This window comes from Tursiops truncatus, chromosome 4 (assembly GCF_011762595.2).
Source record: "Tursiops truncatus isolate mTurTru1 chromosome 4, mTurTru1.mat.Y, whole genome shotgun sequence".
Lineage (NCBI taxonomy): Eukaryota > Metazoa > Chordata > Mammalia > Artiodactyla > Delphinidae > Tursiops > Tursiops truncatus.
The window spans coordinates 143,812,925-143,833,293 of NC_047037.1; the positions used below are offsets into that span (position 1 = coordinate 143,812,925).

At 57.2% G+C, this 20,369-nt stretch overlaps 2 protein-coding genes across 3 annotated transcripts; one reads left to right on the plus strand and one right to left on the minus strand.

Moving 5' to 3' along the window:
* Positions 1 to 46: 46 nt before the first annotated feature.
* On the plus strand, positions 47 to 11,367 carry YBEY (ybeY metalloendoribonuclease). 2 transcript variants are annotated; one of them, XM_073804629.1, is made up of 5 exons: positions 47 to 256; positions 1,252 to 1,380; positions 2,613 to 2,681; positions 3,720 to 8,626; positions 11,052 to 11,367. In XM_073804629.1, exons 1-4 carry the CDS (start codon positions 47 to 49, stop codon positions 3,804 to 3,806), a joined length of 495 nt encoding a protein of 164 aa, XP_073660730.1. In that variant the 3' UTR covers positions 3,807 to 8,626; positions 11,052 to 11,367. The 2 variants fall into 2 exon arrangements, with proteins under 2 accessions (XP_073660730.1, XP_019777923.2); XM_019922364.3 differs by lacking the exons at positions 2,613 to 2,681; positions 11,052 to 11,367 and having other exon boundaries at positions 3,720 to 4,771.
* C4H21orf58 (chromosome 4 C21orf58 homolog) lies at positions 7,585 to 20,124 on the minus strand. The gene is made up of 8 exons (XM_073804657.1): positions 20,065 to 20,124; positions 19,241 to 19,415; positions 17,930 to 18,003; positions 16,959 to 17,123; positions 14,211 to 14,322; positions 9,555 to 9,676; positions 8,955 to 9,190; positions 7,585 to 8,572 (listed from the first exon to the last, which is right to left on the minus strand). Exons 1-8 carry the CDS (start codon positions 20,122 to 20,124, stop codon positions 8,527 to 8,529), a joined length of 990 nt encoding a protein of 329 aa, XP_073660758.1. The 3' UTR covers positions 7,585 to 8,526.
* Between the last annotated feature and the right edge of the window lie 245 nt (positions 20,125 to 20,369).

Sequence of the window (20,369 nt, forward strand, 5' to 3'; positions counted from 1 at the left end):
TTTCTGACTCGTCTGCCTCTTACAGGGCGCAGTGGCTCCGGCCGCGATGAGCTTGGTTGTGAGGAACCTGCAGCGGGCGGTGCCCCTGAGGCGGGCGCGGCTCCGCGAGAAGGTGCAGGCGGTGCGGAGAGCCCTGGGGGTGCAGAGGTTCGACCTGGGGGTCGTCTGTGTCGACAACAGAAAGATTCAGCAGATTAATAGAATCTACAGAGACAAAAATACCCCAACAGATGTGCTTTCCTTTCCATTTTACGAGGTAAAAGCTGTTTTCCTGTTCCTGTCTGGCCTACCTTCCTCTGTAAATCCCTGTTAATTATACCACAGACACGATTTTAAGTTTTACTTTGAAAAATTTCAAATACACACAAAATGAGAGAGTACCGTGTGACCATCCCCTATTGATCAGATCCTATCGCTGGAGGAGGGGAGGTGATTGCCGCCCTGACCCCACGTTCTGTATCAGTGAATTAGAGAGAAAGTGCTTCTGCAGTTTTAAGTGTGACTCAATAATGCGTATGTATAGACTGAAAACTTTTAAATAACTCTGAGAGTAAAAGGACAGAATTGGGTGACTATCTTAAACAAATCCGTGATATCAGGTCACTACCTATGTTACGTGAATGGTCGATCCGAGGCTCCCCACACTGTTCGTAACAGCATAAACTGAGGCAGCCCTTTCGGAAGGCAATCTGGCAGTTTTCCTGAAGTAAATCTTGATTACTGTTTAATCCACTAGTGTCACACCTAAGGAAATAAATGGAAAGAAAATAAAATGTTCAATGTGTAACATAAAAATGTATTAAAGTATCTACTTATCATCTTCCCTGATAGGAAGTAAAAATATTAACACCCTAAATATCAAGCCATAGGTGACTGGCTTAGTGTGAACAGGCCTCAACTGAATGCACTGGTCTTTATGGTCTTTTTGTGGGAAAATGAGAAAGATTATTTGTTTAGGACAAAACAACAACTGGAAAAAACAGAAATGTAAGCTTGTATCGATGTGGTGATTTAGCTCCATAGAAGTTAGGCAGCTGGGTGGTTGTGCCTTAGGAAGGATGAAAGAAATGGAAGGTTCATTTGACAGGGTGGGAACATCTTCAGTCAGTCGTGTGCAGTGTCTCTGCCACGTTCCCAACTTGTCTGCCTTGGGGCTAGCGGCGCAGGGCCTTTCGGGGTGAAATCGGTGGGCCTGCGGTCGGTTAGTGTTGTGAGGTCGGGTTCCCCAAATGTGTGTCTCCTCACTCTCAGAGCCTGAAGGCAGGGGACATTCCGCAGCCTGAGTTCCCAGACGACTATAATTTAGGAGACATCTTCCTGGGAGTGGAGTACATCTTCCAGCACTGCAAAGAGAATGAAGATTACTATGACATCCTGACTGTAAGTGCTGAAATGACAGATCCCGATTGGCAAAGCAAAGGCTGATGTCCTCCACCCAGGCCATGAGAAGAGGTGGAGGCGACACGGGCATACACACCACCGTCCTCATGTAGGACAGAGGTTACTGGGGGAGACCCACAGGCAGGGGCAGCGCCCTCTCACCATCCCTCAGAGAGGAGAGCCTGGGCCGTGGGGTCTGCGTGCCCCATGGCACCGCTGGGTGAGGGGAGAGGACAGGGCGCATCTATGTGGATAACTGAAGGGGGAGCCCCAAAAGCGGCCTTGTTCTTAGCTTCACCTCTGGAGATCAGCAGGCTGTGCTGAGCCAGCTCGGACCTGCTGCGCGAGCTTCTTGCCGAACTTTCCAAAGCAGGCAGGATTCTGGCCTCCAGGACCTTCAGGCCTGTCTCCTCAGCTTGATGCCACGAAGGGCGGTGGGAGTGTTCTGGAAAGTGGTGTGTGATTGAGTCGTGTTTTAACGTTCCTGTGGGTTCAGTTGAGGTGTTTTCCTTTGGCCGAACAGCCACACCCTGAATTACCATCTTTGGGGAGCCTAGTGCTTCCGAGGCTTGAAGCAGAGCTTAGAGCTTCCCAGCGAGACGCCCTGTGCTCAGGCATCAGGGTGCTGCCAGGAGGAGGGTGTGCTTTCTCCCTGGGAGTTGGGGCAACTGCAGCATAGACAGGACTAGTCAGCACAGGTCTCAGCTCTGGGATCTCTGTGGCCAGCAGCTGTGCACCCCTGGGGGCTCTGGGCTGGGGGGCAGTTGTGGACCTCTTCCACTCCCCCACACCTCCTGAGGATTCTCTTGCCCCCAGCGGAGGGCCAGCCCACACTCCTAGGGCCCTCATCCCCCAGTACAGGGCCAGGCCAAGCCACTGTCCTCCCAGCTGGTGCCCAGGTGCACGTTGGCACCTTCTAACAGCCCGGGGTACCTTCCCCCTTCCCCTGCCCTGGTCCTCCGTGTCTCCACAGCTACCCACCCGTCTGCCCCTTCCCCACCCCAGAGGAGGTCCTGATCTCCACATCCTGCCACGGGCCAGGCCTACTGCCGCTCCCCAGACCCCACCCCTGTGACCTCACCACCTGCCCACAGCCCTGCCTGGGCCCGGAGGAAGCTTCCTAACCTCCCACCAGGCATCCACTGAGCTCTCCCTGACTTCCTGCCCCTCCTCCCTGGCTCATGGCTTGGTCCTGACCGCCCCCTGAGGCAGCTTCTTAATTGTTCTGACAGGTGACTGTCACCCACGGGCTCTGTCACCTGCTGGGCTTCACACACAGCACGGAGGCCGAGTGGCAGAAGGTAGGAGCCATCCCCTGTCCCCAGCACACACACGGGGGGCATTGCAGCCCGAGGCCCCAGGAGCCGGGGCTGCACCACCTGCCCCTTGCAGTCAAGTATGAAAACCACATGGAGAAGCGCAGTGAAATAAGGAACTTAGAATGCCTGCTTTATAAAAAAGACAGTGTTTGTCTTAAATATTGGACGCTCTAAATGCTGTTAACTGCATTGTTTATTCACTGTTGAAAGAAAGATCTGAGGAGAGACACTACATTCCATAAATTCTATAAAATTCAAATGGCTTAAAGTTAAAAACCTTTACAAGAGACAGTGTGATGGTATTTGTCAATGGAAACGGGATCTAGAGCGTGCGGGTGTCTGATCCAGACCTGTTAGGTAAAGTCCTGTTTCCTGGAAGGCTGCCAGTGTTTCCTCTGTCTGTGAAGGTCTGTGTTGGTAGATGCACCGTATTGTGTTTTATTAACTCGAATTACATTCGTAGTCAGATGGGTTCCCTGAACAGCATAGAAGAAAAGCATTTTTTCCTTAACGAGGTAGTCTCCGGGCAGTGGGCCTCTCCCCGGCCTTCCTAGGCTGCTGGGTCCACACGGGCCACACCCTGGCTCCCCCCCACCCCCCCGCCCAGCCCTGCTGTGGCCGCCTGGCTCCCCTGCTCAGCCCCACTGCTTCCCACACGCAGGCAGCATCTCAGGAAAGCCTCCAGCGGGCTTCCCACCAGCCTGCCCTTTCCCCGGGGGGCCGTCCTCACCCCCGCTCCCGTGCTTTCAGGGCCGGGCCACCCAGTCTGGCCCCTTCTCCTGCGACCCAGGCAGGCGCTCCTCTTCATGCATAGACCACCGCCCCAGCACCTGTTCCCAGCCCCCTGCTGGCTGCAGGGTTCACACGCCACCGGGCAGCACGTCGGTGCTCCCTGTGCACTGGGACCGCGGCCTGCCTTGGGCTGTGTGGGAGGCCCCGGGCCTCAGGGAGGGAACCCCAGGGCCCGAGGAGGCCAGGCCTCTGGGCCAATCTGGACCTGTTTCTGCCCCTTTCTTTCAGATGTACCAGAAGGAGAAGCAGGTTCTCGAGGAGCTGAGCAGGCACACAGGGACCAGGCTTCAGCCCCTGAGCAGGGACCTCTTCTGACCGAAGTGCTGCTGTGTGGAGGGAAAGTGGATCCCCCCCGCCCCAGGGATCAGGGCTCCAGGGCCCCAGGGATCAGGGCTCCCCGCGCGGAGGTCCCTGCTGGCCACTGCTGTCCTGTGGGGCTGCACAAGTGCCAGCCCTAGCAGGCGCTGAATTCCACGAGTGGAATTTGCCTCTTAAAACACGAGAGAAGGGCTTCCCTGGTGGCGCAGTGGTTGAGAGTCCGCCTGCCGATGCAGGGGACGCGGGTTCGTGCCCGGGTCCGGGAAGATCCCACATGCCGCGGAGCGGCTGGGCCCATGAGCCATGGCCGCTGGGCCTGCGCGTCCGGAGCCTGTGCTCCGCAATGGGAGAGCCCACAGCAGTGAGAGGCCCGCGTACTGCAAAAAACAAAAACAAAAAACATGAGAGAAATTTCCACTCATTTCTTTGTTCAGGACACAGTAGGTGTGTTATTTTCAGTGTTGTAAATAAAATAGTTCCAAGTGCTCAGGATGCAGAGGTGGGGCATGTCGGCCGCCTCCTCCCTGGGGCTCTGCCTTTGACAAAGAGGCATCTCCCACGTCTGCATCCCTTCAGGACAAATCAAGCAGCCCAGGTGGGCCTGCCCCCACTTCCTGTTGGAATCCTGCTGGATTCGGTCCCATCCAGTTCTCAGGAGCGCTGGGGCCTGGAGCCTTTGCTTGGTGCCTCTGCAAGGTGAGGGACAAGGCTGACCCTCGAGGTGGCCGCAGGGCCAGGCCTACCCACCGCAGGGCACCCTCAGCACGCCTCCTGCCGTCACCCACCCCTACCCATCGGTCGCGGTCAGGCAGTTGCTCACAGACTGTGCTCGAGTCCATTGCCGTGGCCCCGGCATGGCAGAGCTCCGACTGCCATGTCCCATCCTCCTGTAGGAAAGCCTCCCTCCTGTCAGTATATCCTGCCGTGTGAATATGAAAATAAACCCAGGAGTTTACCCCAGAGCTTTATCCAGAGCTGTGCACAAGCTTCGGGCACCACGGGTGGGAGCAGATCTGGAAGGGGCGGGCGCCGAGCCAACCCGGGGCCTCCAAGCACTGACCACAGTGCCACAGACCCTCCAAGGAGCTCTGAACTGATCATGGCGATAAACCACAGCCTCTCGGGGACCCTGAAACCCCAAGTACTATGATTCTAAGAATTTGGTTTCTCCCATAAATCGATCAGAAACATGAAAATGTGTTTCCCACTGGATTTGTGTCCTGAGCCTGGACTTTCCCTGGCTTTCGGGAACACGGGCCCTGTCATGTTCCTGAATCATTGGCCACGTGACCTATTTGTCATCAGTTAACCTCATTCTCGGTTTAAAGTCTAACATGGCAAAGACCAAAGCTAACCCCACAAAGTTCTCCCCAGGCCTTTTTAAGGGACTGAAGGGGTCCTGAGACCCACTGGTCCTATCAGCGAGTATTTGGAGGTCACCACCTGCCATTGGAGCTGACCCTCCAGAACCTCTGGTCATGTCCGGAACACAGGCAGGTTTTCTCCTGGGCATGGGCCTGAGCAGAATTGCTGGGAGCTGGAGGCGGGAGGTCCAGCTTTATAGCTGATGCCTATGAGTGTTTCCCCGGGGCTGGATGGTTTGTCCCCGCCAGCAGCCGTAGTAGTGGCCCCCAGGTCCTGCTACCTGGTGTCAGGTACCGAGCAACCTGCGTGTGCCCTGACCCTCCGCTTAGATGGTGTCCACATGTGCACTGTGGCCATCCTGCATTTCTCTTGTCACCAGTGACCCTCTCCATCGGCATCCCCTCCACCAGAAGGGTGACTGGTCAGGTCTTATTGCCCATTCTCTACTGGTTTTTCTTTTTTCTTATTAATTCTGGGGTGTTTTTATATATGGTTGAAAACATGCCTTGAATTTTAGTACAGAATACGACCTGAATCTGAGAGAAGGCCGCCCCACGGTCTGTCAGCAGCCGTGCCATCTGCCCACCCCGCCCAGGCACGTGCTGTCACGTCCCAGAGCTTCCTGCAAACCCAGCATTGCCAGAGCAGGGCTCCTGCTCTGGGTGTCGCCGGCATCCCCAGCCCTTTACTGTCCTAGGTGTGTTCTAGATTCAGCTCCCAAGGCCGTGACGCCCTGGAGGTGCCGTGCCAGGTCCGCAGGCCGCTGAGCACGTGCAGTGCCTCTCGCTTCGTGTCCTCGACATCTTGCTGAGGGGACCCCCGCCAGCAGCCCCGCCAGGGTGCCAGGCATAGCTGGTCAAAGGAAGTTTTCTCCCAACACTTGCCACTAAGTGCCAGGAGCCAGTGCAGCCCCCACAGGCGGAGGTCAGGCCCACAAGACTGCCCCCCACTCTAGCCCAGGGGACCCACTGTCCAGCGCCGCCAGAAGCCAGGGCTTCCCACAGCCCCCGCCTCTGGTTCAGTAATTTGCTAGAATGGCCCACAGAACTCAGGGAGACACGGGTTTCTTACAAGGGACACAGATGGACAGCCAGATGCAGGCGTCCATAGGGTGACATCTGGGGGCTTATGTCCCCGTGGAGCTGGGGTGCACCCCCCAGATGTGTTCACCAGCCCCATCTTCTAGGGGTTTTGTGGAGGCTCTGCTAGGGTGGCGGGGCTTGATTAAATCGCTGGCCTCTGCTGATTGGCTTAGCCTCCAGCCCCTCCCCTCCCTGAGGCTGGGGGCGGGGCCTGAGTTCCAGCCTCTCATCAGGGCTGGCTTCTCCGGCGACAAGCCCCATCTGAAGCTCTCCAGCGCCCGAGTCACCTCGTTAGCACAGTCGCAGGAATCCAAAGGTTTTACGAGCTCTGTGCCAGGAACCAGGACAAAACCAGATGGCCATGTCGTCTTATGCTGCGGTATCACGCCATGCCACCACTGTACTCCCGGCACCCGGGCCCCAGAACCCGCCTCCCTCACTCCCAGGGCCTGCTCAGACCTCTTCGGCTTCCCCAGGTTGGCATGCCTCGGGGTGCTTTCCCGCCCGGGCCCTCCTCAGCAGTGACCGCCCCTCCTGCAGGCCCCCCAATGGTGGCCTTGCCGGGCGTTTCCCGGCACCGGACTCTCCCGGACTCAGGAACATGTTTCCTTCAACCCGATTGACCCAGCAAGGCCAGCTGTGCGGTCGTAGGAAACATGTATGTTGGTATCTGCCCCTGGCTCCTGCCGTGGGGCTCCTCATAAATTCCCAAGTGACAGGAGCACCAGCAGCCCCTTTTGTCCTAATGAGGTGACTCTGGGCGGCTCCTGGGTGGAGGCTGGTCGCCGGGAAGACCAAGCCAGGATGAGAACCTTGGAGCTTACGGCGCCGCCCCACGCCCATTCTCCAGAGTAGGGAGGGGACTAGAGATGGAGGTGCCCGTGGATCAGGCCTGCGTGCAGCCCCCACAGCATAAGGCTCGGGGGGGCCAGGTCGGCAGACACAGCCGCATACCAGGAGGGTGACACACCCCACTCCACGGGGACACAGGTGGCAGCCTGGATTTGTGACTGAGCCCTTAACCCGTGGGATCCGACACCATCTCCCGGTGGGTGGTGTCAGAACTGGACTGTAGGACACCCATGCGGGGGTCACAGAGGACTGCTTGATGTGGGGAAACCCCACACATTTGGTGACGGAAGTGAAATGTTCTGTGTGAAAGTAAAGGACACTCACAGGTGAGAAAGACATAGGAGGGAAGGCGGGGCTTTCCTGACTTGGGAGGAAAACAAAACTGAGTTTTTCCAATTTACCAGACCATCCAAACATGGTGAACTTCTGTCAAATCTCTTCCCTCTATTGAATTAATAATTACGTTGAGAAATAAAACCAAAGGGAAAAGCCATGTTAGAAAACGTCAAACTGAATGGGAATTCCCTGGTGCCCATTCCCCGCCCCCCGCAGGCCGCAGTGCTGGGGGAGAAAGAAAGAAAGAAAACATCAACATGAAAATCAGGAAATCGGCTCAGACGTTTAACTGCACATTTAAGAAGACAGCGGCGTCTGTCGTCTGTCGAGACGAGCTGCACTCAGGCACGCAGGCCCTGGCCCTCTCCTCGCTGGGCAGCTGCACGGGGCCGAGGTCTGCCCAGGGGCGCCTGTGTGCAGCCAAAGGGCAATTCCAAGGTCATCTCGCTTCCTCTGACGACCCTTCTGGCAACTGCGAGGGTCCAAAGATGTAAGGCTGGAGCAGGGGTCCTGCTCGAGTGGAACTTGGGGAAAGAGACCATTTATCCCAAAAGGGGCCGATGAAAACACGCGTAATACTTGAAAATGACACTTGCGAGAAAATTATATTAAAGCAGCCAGGAAGCATAATTCCACCAGAGAAAATAAAAGAGGGGCAGAGAGTGGAGTAAAGGTAGCTTGTCCCGTGGGGAGAATCCAGCCAGAGGCAGATGGAAGACAGCCCTGCCTCGGCCCAGCCTCCGGTGCTTGGCTTCAGGAGGAGAGGCTACGTGAGTGAACCGGCCTGCAGCTCTGCCCTCGCACAGACACACCAGGCACATGTCCTGCGGCTGCTCCCTTGCTGTGAGGAGCCGGGGCCTCTGCCCTGGGCCGCCGGGCACCACGAGTGTCACTCTGCTCGTGGCGATTCCCCCAGGAAGGTTCAAGGTTCAAGGTTCGTGTGGCTACCTCAGTCGACCTTTCCTCTCCTGGCTCCTGAGCCGTGTCTCCTCGTGACCCTCCCCGCCCTGCATCCAGGGCCGCGGCTGCCCACCCCCTGGGGGAGCACGAGGCCCTGCCGCTTACCCGAGCCCGCGGTGGGGTCACAGGCCTGGAGCCTGTGTGGGCAGGACGCCGTCGGACACAGCCCTAGAGGAAGGAGGGTGTCTCTGGACGCAGCTGGCTCACAGACACCACGCTCAGGTGGGTCTCGCCGCCAGGGCTCCGTGGGGGCCCTCACAGCCGGGCTTATACTGGGCCCTCCCCTGCTGGGCTGGACAAATGACCCAAGCCTCGGGCAGCTCCCCTGGGAGGAGGGCATGGGGTCCACACCCAGCCGTGGCAGCTAGGACTGAGGCTGCCAGGGTTACCTCCACCCCCGCCACACCCCTCCCTCGGGAGCTGGCAAGGCCTCCCCAGGCTCCTGCTGCAGCTACAGGCCTGACAGAGGGTGAAGAGGGCCGACCCAGGCCCTGGGGTCCTCCCGCCCCGCAGGCCCAGGAGGCTGGCCCGGAGCCCAGCCCGGACTTACGTGCCAAGGGCGGCCACTGAGGGACGGACCACGTGCCACACGGTGGGCAGGAAGCTGGCAGCAGGAGGGAGGGCAGTGGCGGAGACCACCGGGGGCCACGTGGAGTAACCCGCCGGGGAGCCAGGAGTGGGGCTGGCCTGCAGCGGGGCTGGGGGCGCGTAGTGGTGATGGTGGCACACAGAGGGCGGCTTCTGCCTCTTGGCTCGCAGGACGGCGGGGCGAGCCCACTGCGGGTCCTCAGCATGACACACACCAGGGCATTTCAGCGGGCCCCCGGCTGCTCCTGGGCTCCCCTCCCCTCCACGTGGTTCCTGACTCAGGATGGGGTCAGGGTCAGAGAAGCGGTGGGCAGGGGTCCAGGAGGGCAGGAGGGTGGGGGGCAGGCTCCAGCAGAGCTCATCTGGCTCAAGGGGGCCGCTGTCTGGGCCCTGAACTGGGCAACCCGTTCCTCATCTGGGTGGGACTGGGGGGCGCTTGGGAGCTTCAAGCTGGAGCACAGAGCTGGAGCCAGAAATGTGTTTTTCAGAGCTACAGAGGTGCGTGGATTTCCGGAGGAAGAGCCACCAGGTCCTCTGGTCTTGGTTTGGGTGTGGAGCCTACCTGTGGGGGGAGGCGCAGGGGGGCGGGCGCGAGTGCTGATGGGGGCAGGGCTCTGAGCATCAGGTTCTGCATGAGGATCTGGTGCATCTGTGTGCTCTGCATCAGCATCATCTCCACCATGTCTGAGGGAGGGCACGGAGGGCTGGGTCACGCATGGCTGGCCGCTGGTGACCGGGCCGCTCCTGGAACGGAGCGCAGGTGAAGCAGACACAGAGCTCTACGCGCAGGCGTGGAGGCCTGTGGGTCTGCGGGTCCCGGGCTGTGTGCTCAGACGCGTCCTTTTGAACCCTACTGACGGTGGAGCCTTCTTGCCACTGGATTCCTCTCGTCCGTCTGCTGGGCTGCGTGGTGGCCCCGACGGTATCCGCATGCTAATCCCCAGGACCTCTGAATGTGGTCTGATTTGGAAAAGGGTCTTTGCAGGTATGATAAGGATCTTGAGATGAAATCAGCCAGGGGAGCCCTAAACCCAAGGCCAGTGTCTTCCTGAGCGAGAGGCAGACGGAGCTCTGAGACAGAGGAGGGGGCAAGACGCAGAGGCGGCGGGCGGAGCCCCAGGAGGTGGAGGGGCAGGAAGGCCCCTCCCCGGGACCTGCCGCACCTTGAGTTTGGAGCTCAGCCTCCAGACTGGGAGCAGACACAGTCCTGTCATTTTAGGCCACCGGCTTGTGGCGCTTTGTCGCAGCCACCCCAGGAAGCTAATATATTCACCAACTCGGGACACTAGGAAACGCTAATTTTGGTCAGTGTGGGACATAAATGTTGCTTCTTTCCACAGCAGCTAGGCCCTGGAAATTAGGTGGCCCTCCAGGCTCTGCTGGCCTCACCGAAGGAAAGTGAGCCTCTAAGGACCACTCAGACTCGCAGCCAAGCAGATGGGGCCTCCAGGCCTGGGCTGGGGCTCCCGCGCGCGCTTTGGAGCTGGGCTGCAGCAGACAGCCTCCCCCTCGGCCGCTCTCCCGGACCTCCCTGCAGGCGTGGACTTGCCAAGCCTCCACAATCACGCGGGCCAAGTCCTTAAAGCACGTCCTTCTCGCTGTATTACACACCCTGCTGGTTCTGTTTCTCTGCAGAGCCCTGACTGGCACAGATGTCGGCACAGGGCCAGGGGGCTCTGGGGAAGGGGCCAGAGCCAGACTGCTAGTGCAGAAGCTGAGTCTGGCAGCCCCACAGGGGGCAAAGGCCCTTGAGGAGACCCACGTGGGTCGGGGCTTGGGAAGCCCCGCCCACAGTGAGCCCTCTGAGAGGGAGCCCTCCCCATCAGCCCCGCCGGGCCCCCCCCCCCCCCGAGTAAAATCGCGCATGAAAAGATTAGTCGGCGGATGTGGGGGTAGAGAAGTGGACCCACATCTACAGCCTCACCACCAGGGCACACGTCAGTGCAGTGGGCAAACAGTCTTCAATAAAGGGCAGGGGGTCAAATAAAGGGCAGGGTATCCATGGCAAAAATAATAGCATTGATCCCTAATTCACAACACACACAAAAATCCATTGCAGGTGGATCGTACATCTAAATGTGAAAGGCAAACAGAGCCCCAGAAGAAAATACAGAAGAATGTCTTCCTGACCTTGACGGGTAAAGACTTCTTAAACAGGACATAAAAGGTACCAACCATAAAGAGTAAAGCCTGAAAAACTGAACTTCACTAAAATTAAGAACTTCTTTTTATCCAGAGACACACACTATGAAGAGAGTGGAAGGGCCACAAAAAGGACTTGCTGTTTGCAATACATATGTCAAAATGACCCATTTTTAGAATACATAAAGAATTCCTAGAAATCAATAAGAGAGGCAGAAAACCGGAAAGAAAAATGGGCAAAATACTTGAATGGGAACTTCACAAAAAAGCATATTCAAGTGGCCAAAAATATATGAAAAGGTGAAGTGCAAATTAAAACCAGAAGAAGCTACCATGGCCTGCCCACCAGATTGGTGAAAATGAAAAATTCTGAAAACATCAAGTGTTGGTAAGTTGCTGTGGGCAACCAAAATTCTCCTCCCCTCCCGTGGGGTGCACATGGGTCCAGGCACTTTGGAAAACTGTCTGGCAGTATTTCCTAAGCAGCCATCCCATCCCCGGGTGTGTGCCCCACAGACACGAGCACGTCCATTCACCAGAAGGCACGCAGAGAAGCACTGCAGCAACAGCCCAGCTGCGCAGAAACGGAACGCCCAACCCCCCAAATGGGCCCACAGTCTGAGGGACTGAATAGCGTGGTGGCTAAAGAATGGCCCCAGCGATGCCCACATCCTGATCCCAGAACCTGCGAATGTGTTCCGTTACACAGCGAAAGGGACTTGCAGATGTGACGAAGTTAAGAATCTTGAGATGGGATGGAAGCGACCAGAGTCTCCGCCCACGGACGAAGGGATAAGTAAAATGGGGTCCAGCCACACAGTGGGGTATTACTCAGCCTTAAAAAGGCAGGGTGCTCTGACACAGGCTACAACATGGATGAACCTTGAGGACATTATGCTCGGTGACATAAGCCAGACACACAAAGACAAATACTGTGTGCTTCTGCTCTTATGAGGCATGTAGCCCAATCAAAATCAAGAAGGTGGAACACAGACTGGTGGGCGCAAGGGGCTGGGGGAGGGGGATGGGAAGCTGTTCACTGGGGCAGAGTTTCAGTTTTACACGACGGAAAATTCTAAAGATCTGTTGCACAACAATGTTGAATATAGTTAGCACGACTTAAACATGGTTACGATGGTCAACTTTATGTTACGTGTTTTTTACCACAATTTTTTAAATTAACTTTTGTTAAAAAGGATCTTCAGATAGGGAGATTATCTTGGATTATCCGGGTCGTCCCCATGTTATCACGGGGTCCTTAGAAAGTGTTGGGAGAAAATAACTATCAACCTACACTTGAATATCCAGCAAAACTAGTGTTTAAGAACAAGGGGAAACAAAAAGAAAGTGAACACTAAGGCAGCTTCAAAAGCCTGTCCTGCAGGACCTTGTAAAAGACTTGTTCCCAGGTGATAGGAAGGGATTCCAGGAGGACAGTCTGAGATACAATAAAGGGTGAGTTAATTCAAATGTATTTGCTGTGTGACGTTATACCAGTGTCTTTTCTGTGAAGTTTTCCAAAAAGGTAGAACTGACATGGAGAGCAGTCGCGGGGAGTGGGGTGGAGTGGAGCTCCAGAAGCCGCGTATCTACTTCATAGGAAGCAGCCCAGCAGTTCTCCAAAGGGGTTGTTGCAGTACACTGGAGAGTCCCTATTTTTACATTCAAATACTTGATCCACTTGGAATTTGTTTTGGTATAGTGAGTGGGGTAAGGAACGTGACTTGACTGTTCTGAGTAACTAGCTACTTACTGACTGTTTCATTTTTACCAGTGATTTTAAATGCACTTTTTAAAGGCACACAGACACTTGCGTGCACGTGCGCGTGCACACACACACACGCACGCACACACACACACGCACAGGGGATGCTGGGTTCACCTCTAGAGCCTGACAGTCACTAAAGTTCATCTGGAAAAACCAGGGAGGGTGGTGAGGAGAGACCAGCGGGCTGTCCTCTCTGCACCTCCAGGCCACCTTCCTGTGTGTCACGGTGAGAACGGTCCCCCTGGGGAGCTGCAGGCCGCCATGGACCAGGCCTGACGTGTAGCACGTACACAGTGGTGCTTCAGTGCCGGCGACAGAGTTGAGAACACTCGTCAGGTGATTCTACACACAAGTCTGCCTCGGACTCTCAATACCTCCCATCGTCAGGAAAACGCAAACTACAACCCCACCGACCGACTACCAGCCCTGCTAACACGGCTGCCCGCACCACATGCAGGTGAGGGTGTCGAGGAACTGGACCTCTCACACGTGGCAGTTTTAAGCACACACCTGCCATGATTCAGCCGTCCCAGTCCTAGATATTTACCCAGGAGAAATAAAAATGTACATCCAGGCCTGACGTGAGTGTCCATGGAGCTTTTGTGGTGATGACCAAAACTAGAAACGACCGAAGTGTTCATCGACAGGTGAAAGGATAGCAAACCAGTTCATCCTCACAATGTAAGGTCACTGGGCAATTTCAAGGAGCCATGGTTTGCTACGCCCAACAAGAGCGATGAGTCTGAAAACAGTGCCACTGAGTGAAAGAAGCCACACAGGAAAGAGTGCATACTGTGTGATTCCACTCATACAAAAATCTAGGAGACGCAAACTGATGCAGAGTGACAAAGCAGGTAGGACGGCGGGAAAAGGTGCCTGAGGTGATGCCGTGTGTTCACTGCCTTGATTTAGTGATGGGTTCACAGGTGTGTACAGGTGTCAATACTATCAAATTGTACACTTTAACGGTGTGCAATTTATTCTATGTCACCTCAATAGAGCTGTTCTAAAATTCAAGTATTTAAAAGTTACCTAAAGAGAAAAAGCAGTTTAACCAAGGGTTTTTTGAAGCTAATCACTGGATGAGTTGGGCTGGAACACGGTTCTTTCAAATCTGAGTCCAAGCTTCTTCCCTCAGGGATAGCCATCAGTAAGGATTTTTCAAAGTGAAATTCTTTTCATGTTGGTAAATACATAGCTTCAGTTGAGTAGTCAAAAGCTGGCCCTAAAAGACTACCTAGCTTACAAAACTATTTTTTCAGTAGAGAATTGCATAAACCCGTGACAACATTCGTTATGAACACTTACCTTCCTTGACGCTTCCTGACTGCTGAGTGGGGAAGGCCTGGGGAGGGGGGATCTGTGCGATGAGTGGCTGCTGAGGCAGCTGCTGGATGATGGTGGTGGGAGGTGGGGGTGCCTAGAAGAGCCAGATGACCCATTTCCTGAATGTGCCCCGGGAATAGTGACCTACAGAACCACCCACCACCCATCCACCCACCACCCACCCATCAATCCATCCATCCAACATCCACCCACTGTCCACCCATCAATCCATCCCCCATCCATCCATCCATCCACCCATCCATCCATCCATTCATCCACCATCCACCCATCAATCCATCCATCCAACATCCACACACCATCCATCCATCCACCATCCATGCCCCCATCCATCCATCCATTCATCCACCCACCATCCACCCATCAATCCATCCCCCCATCCAACCATCCATCCATCCATCCATCCATCCATCCACCATCCATCCATCTGTCAATACACCCATCCAGGGGCTTCCCTGGTGGTGCAGTGGTTGAGAATCTGCCTGCCAATGCAGGGGACACGGGTTTGAGCCCTGGTCTGGGAAGATCCCACATGCCACGGAGCAACTGGGCCCGTGAGCCACAACTAAAATAAATAAATTAATTAATTAATTAAATTAAAAAAAAATACACTCATCCATCCACCAGCCATCCATGGGGGACTTTAAATGAGAAACCCTAGAGGTTAAACAGATGGCTGAATAGATAAATATTTGGGTCTGGGTATCACTTAGGACATGGAATGTTATGGGCTGAATGTTTGTCCCCCCACAAATTCACATGTTGAAGCCCTAACCTCCAAAGTGACTACATTTGGAGATGAGGCCTATGAGGAGGTGATAAAGGGAACGAGGTCGTAAGAGTGGGGCTCTAGTCTGATAGGGCTGGTGTCCTTGTAAGAAGAGAAAGAGACACCAGAAGCTGTCTGCCCCTTGAGGATACAGTGAGAAGGCGGCCACCCACCAGCCAGGAGAGCACGCTCACAAGAACTGCATTGGCCGGCACCTTCATCTGGGACGTCCAGCCTCCAGATGGTGAGAAGGTAAACGTCTGATGTTTAAGTGCCCAGACTGTGCTATTTTGTAGTGGAGCCCAAGCTGAGTAAGACATGGCGTTTTTCATGTTTCCCACGTTTCCTGGATTTAGTGGGCTAAGCTCATCCCTGCTTCCATTGATTCTGCTTTAATAGAGGTATCCAAGGATCTCGGCATGGAAATACCCTCTGGCTTCCCTCCTGAGTTAAAATAAACGCACAAAAATTTGGGGCGCACACCAGGCGTTGATTTCTATTTTAATCCCCTGCCCTGTCCCTTCTCTCTCAGTTCACGGAAAGGATGGCATGGACCAGGGTTGGCAAACTTCCTGTAAAGGGCTGGACAGTGTATCGTTCCCGCTTTGTGGCCACACGGCTTTAGTTGTAACTGCTCACCTCTGCCTTTGTAGCTGGAAAGCAGCCCCAGACATGTAAGCACTTATGAACCCTGAGATGTGTGTTTCATATCATTTTCATGTGTTACAAACTATCATTCTGCCCCTGATTCTTTCCCAACATTTAAAAGTGTACCACCCCTCTCAGTTCACAGGTCCCACTGACACAGGTGGCAGCCAGCTTTGGCCTGTAGCCACAGTCGGCCCCCCCCACAGGCCACCCCCGGCCCTGCACAGGCCAGCAGGCAGTCACAGCAGTGGTGCTCTCGCGGCAGAGGGGACCTCCTACCCCAGAGTCTCTGGGACATTCATCCTAGCCACCAAGGCCCCTGCCTGCTCTCGTGCTGTCATTGGGGCTGAGACTGAAACACCCAAGCATGACTGGGCCTGAGGAACTGCAGTAAGTATGCGCACGTTGGGACGGGGGGAGCCTCCTGAACCTACACCCTCACCCCACCATTCCTGGGGCAAACGGGGCTCTGGGGGCTCTGCTGGCACGCCCCTTCCCTCTCTGTTCCCTCCACGTGGGCTGCCAGGTCCCCTCCCAGAGGATAAACGCCCTCCAGGTCACGGACCCAGCCTGTGGGCACCACCAACCTCCCTGGCCAGCCGATCCAGAACCTTCTCAACTTGGCCCCGCCCACCTCCTGCCTGGTCTTCTCCTCATGCACTCAACCCCCGAGGCCGCAGCCCGCCAGGCCCCAGCTGCCACCCCTCCTTGCTCTGGGCATCCAGCTGCCCCCGATACGATCCCTTTTGCTTAAGAAAGTCAGAGCTGCTTTCCATCGCTTGTAACCCAGGATGCTGAATGCAGGCGTGAGGCTCTCAGAAGTGGAACAGTCTTCCACCTTTTACAATTCTGCCCTGGAGACTAGGGGCTAAGCTTCCCCAGTCATTATGAAGTTTGGGAAAGGAGCTGACACACTTCTTCCCCAAATTCAGGCCCTCCTGATACTGAAACCTCCTAATACTTCTGCTCCTAGCGCAAAGGTTAGGACGTGGGGCGGAGCTGGGACCCCAGCCTCTCACCTGTAATGAGATAAGCACCCCCTACCCCCAGCCAGTTCTCAGGGCACCTGTGAGGCCTGATGACACACATTAGCCCCGACAGAGCCAGACACGGAATGCAGGCACGGCCGCCGCTCAGCCCACGGCCCCTTCCGCGCACTTCCCTAAGGTGCTGAAAGAGGCGAGAGACGGAGGTGTGGAGACACCGCCATCCCTGCTTAGGTGAGAGGTCTCTGGGGGCGTGGCACCCTCCCTGCATTGGTTCTGCCCCCCAGATTCACCACGAGGAAGACTTACTGGGTGTTGGGTGATCTGCCGTGGGTCCGGGGTGGGTGGGGCCGGGGAGACAGCGGGGTGGACACCCACGGGGGGCACCTCTGGGGGCAGCACTGACCCACGGGCTCCTCCGTCCGGCCCCCTCCAGGCGCGGGCCCGGGAGACCTCTTCCAGGAGGTGCTGTTCCTGTAACGCCAAAGCAGAGCCCGTGCTTGGAGGCAGGGAGCTGGGACAGCCGGAGCGGGCTGGCGTGTCCCAGGCCCTCACCCCGCCTGGCACGACAGCGCCAGCTCACAGGCGTGTGGCCCCCGCGGTGGGGGAGCGGCCCCAGGACCACCTGCTACCCCCGTGCACCAGGCTCCCTCCCACCCCACCCGGGCGCATGATCAGATGGTAGGCCCAGGGCGCAGCTGGGTCGGAGTTGGAGCCAGGCCCTGGAGGCAACGCCAGAAGGCCCTTGCCTGGTGCACACGGGAGAAATTGACCCCGAACGACTTTTTCCAGCCTATAGAGGATATTCTGTCTCTCCAGCATGCTTCCAGGTCAACTTCACCACAAAGCAGTGAGTTTATCATAACTATCGTTTGGACCCGAACGCACCCCTTCCCATGGTCATTCCCTGCTGCGGGTGCCTCTGGTTTGGACGAAGCCCTGGTCATCTTGGAATCCCACTTCCAGGGGAACCGGACCCTTCACGCGGCACTTCCACCTCTGATCATGTGCAAACAGAGCAGTTTTTTCCAGCTAACAGCCCCCTGTGAGAGCCCAGCCCACAGGTGAGCTCTCCTCTCTCCCTGGAGTCCGTGATCGGGGATGACGCCCCTCAGCTGCTCACGGCCCATCAGCTGTCCGCCGCCAAGTCGCAAACGGCAGAACCAGCACGGGTTCCAGAAGGGCCCCCACCTCCACTGGCCCGTGTTTGCTCTGAGCTCAGGCCGCAGTCTCAGCTGCAGAGAGCTCGGGCCAAGGCTCCCTGTGGCCACGTGGCCTACCCAGAGTCTCTGCAGAAGGTCCTTCCTCATCCTCAGAGCGCTCCGCAGGGCGGCTTCTGGCCCGTCCTCATTTCCTGGAGGGAAGCGCGTGCTTCAGGGCTCAGCACTGCAGACCCCGGCAGCTCCCACTCCGGGACCTGCACGCCTGTCCCAGAGAAGGAGGGAGGTGCCTGGGGACGGAGCTTGGGGGGCTGCCCTGTGGGGATTACGTGGGCAATGGTGGGGGGCATGCGGGGAGCTCAGTCTCTCAGGGGGGTCTATCTTACTCCTGGACAGAAGCCGGAAGTTGCAGAGTGAGGATTTCCCCTGGGGCCCGAGCACCACGTTGCTCCTGCACCTTTGCCGGGAAGTCCCGCGGGCTCCACGGGGCGCGGTGAGAGGAAGGAGGCCCTCACGGGATGGGGCTGAGAGCCCAGCCTCCCATCACCTGGAGCCACCCCGCAGCCCCAAGCTGCCTGGAGGCTGGCGTGTTCCACGGAGCCTCAGGGAACGGTTCCTGCAGTGTCCCGGACACCATGCCTCTGGTGGTCCCTGAGCTCCTTTCCTCTGGGTGCACGGGCCTGCCCCTCCCCCCAGGCCTGCCGCCTCCCCCTAGAGCTGGCGATGCCCGGGCTGCCCGTCCTCTGGGGTCCCCACTCCCCCTCCAGGAGTCCCCACTTCCCTGGCCCATTTGTACTGTTCCATGTTCTGAGCTCGTCCTTGGTCATGTGACCTGGTTTGGGATTTTTTTCTATCTGGATTTGGGCCCTGGGCTCTGTCTGCTGCACTTGGGAGCTGCCTGGAACCCCCGCAGCCCAAGGGGCTACGCCACATAGTAAAGAACAAGCAGTGTCTCCTCAGCACCTCGCGTAGATGTCCCTGAGCCCGGAGCCCGTCACCAGGGAAAGCAGTCCTTGCCCTGGGTCCTGTGGCCTAAGCATGTGACCGCCAGCCATGCTGGGGACGACGGGGCGTCTGGTCTGGGCGCCCGAGGATGCGCAGGCCGACACGGGTGGGGTAGGCCCTCCACACCCACATCGCACAGCGAGCGCAGGGCGACACGGTCTGATGCAGGTGTGGCCACTTGCGATCCAAGCTGGGCAGCCTGGGCTGCTTATCTAACCTCTCTGTGCCTCTAGCGCTCAACTGCGAAAGAGGAATGATGAACGTGCCCTCCTGGGTATGCAGGCTGGATGTGATACGATATGAGGGTGTGTGTGTGTGTGGGTGTGTGTGTGTGTGTGTGTGTGTGTGTGTGTGTGTGTGTGGGTGTGTGTGTGTGTGTGTGTTTCTCCGGGGCCTGTGCAGCGTCAGGCAGCCCGGGGCTCTTACCGGGCGTGAGCTGGGGGTCCTCAGAATCCACCTCCACATCCTCGCGCTCTTGCTTCAGCTTCTGTGAGAAGAGAGCAGAGCGAGGACTGTGCTCCAGGCGCGGGCTCAGTGTGGGGGCCAGGCCGGGCACCAGCGCCCAGACAGACGGGCTGGGAGCAGGAAGCGTGTGAGGGGGCTGCGGGGCAGGGAGCCAGGTGGGACCCTGAGGCCACACTCGCCATACAGTGCACACACACTCCCCCTTGAAACCCACAGGCCCTGCAGGAGGCCATCTGAAGAGCCTGACCAGGCCGGCTCTGCGTCCTGACCACCTGACTGCCCCACTGAGCCCTGGGCTGAGCAGCTACTGTCGGGGCCAGTTCTGGGGTGAGCCCTGCTGCCGCTCTGGGCAGCCGTCGGGAGCAGAGGGACAGAGCAGGCAGGTGAGGTGGGGGGAGCCGTGAGGACCCCGCAGACCCTCAGAGGAGGAGAAGGGGGCCGGCCTGAGGGCGTCCACCGGCCGCCCACCCCAGGCCCGGCCGAGACGCCGCGCCCTGAAACTCGGAAGCTGGGAGGCCCCGAGGGGGAGAATCAGGGCGCCCTGGCGGTGCTCCAGCCGGTGGGTGCGGGCCTGCCTCCTGGCTGCAGAAACTGCCAGGAGAACCTACTTGGTTCTGTACAAACACAGAGAAGAAAAGCCAAGGAGCCACAGTTCTTCACCACGAGGCTAAAAGCGCTGAAAAGGGTCTTGCTTTGCAAGTGGGCTCGTTCCAGGTATAATCTTACCTTTCAAAGCTGTGCTTCTGTAACAAGCTGCTAAAAACACGAGTGCCCAGCTGCCTTACCTTCTCCAGGAGTTTCAGGGTCAGCCGGGTCAACCGATCTGCCACCGAGGAGTCCAGCATCCCGGGGCCACAGGAGGGGACGCCACGGGCCCGCCCCTCCCCGTCTCAGTTCCCTCTGGAAGAACCGCTCAGCCGGAGACACGCAGCCCAGCCCTGGGGCCACTGAAAGAATCCCACGCGGGCTCGGTTTGCCTTCTGGCCTCTGCGGCCAGAGAAGAGCGTGTGTGTGTGGGGCACACGCCCTGGACGCGCAGTGTCGGGCATCGCCATGGTGGTTGCTAGGAGCCGCAGACATGGCGAGGCCC

What these genes read in the sequence shown, in the direction of transcription:
- YBEY (XM_073804629.1), top strand. Translation starts at nt 47, where the DNA reads ATGAGCTTGGTTGTGAGGAACCTGCAGCGGGCGGTGCCCCTGAGGCGG. An exon ending in TTTCCTTTCCATTTTACGAG is followed by an intron (nt 257 to 1,251) that starts GTAAAAGCTGTT and finishes CCTCACTCTCAG; the next exon opens with AGCCTGAAGGCAGGGGACAT. An exon ending in ATTACTATGACATCCTGACT is followed by an intron (nt 1,381 to 2,612) that starts GTAAGTGCTGAA and finishes TTGTTCTGACAG; the next exon opens with GTGACTGTCACCCACGGGCT.
- C4H21orf58 (XM_073804657.1), bottom strand. Translation starts at nt 20,124, where the DNA reads ATGCTGGACTCCTCGGTGGCAGATCGGTTGACCCGGCTGACCCTGAAA. An exon ending in ACCTTCTGCAGAGACTCTGG is followed by an intron (nt 17,124 to 17,929) that starts GTAGGCCACGTG and finishes TTGGCGTTACAG; the next exon opens with GAACAGCACCTCCTGGAAGA. An exon ending in TCAGTGGCCGCCCTTGGCAC is followed by an intron (nt 8,573 to 8,954) that starts GTAAGTCCGGGC and finishes TCCTTCCTCTAG; the next exon opens with GGCTGTGTCCGACGGCGTCC.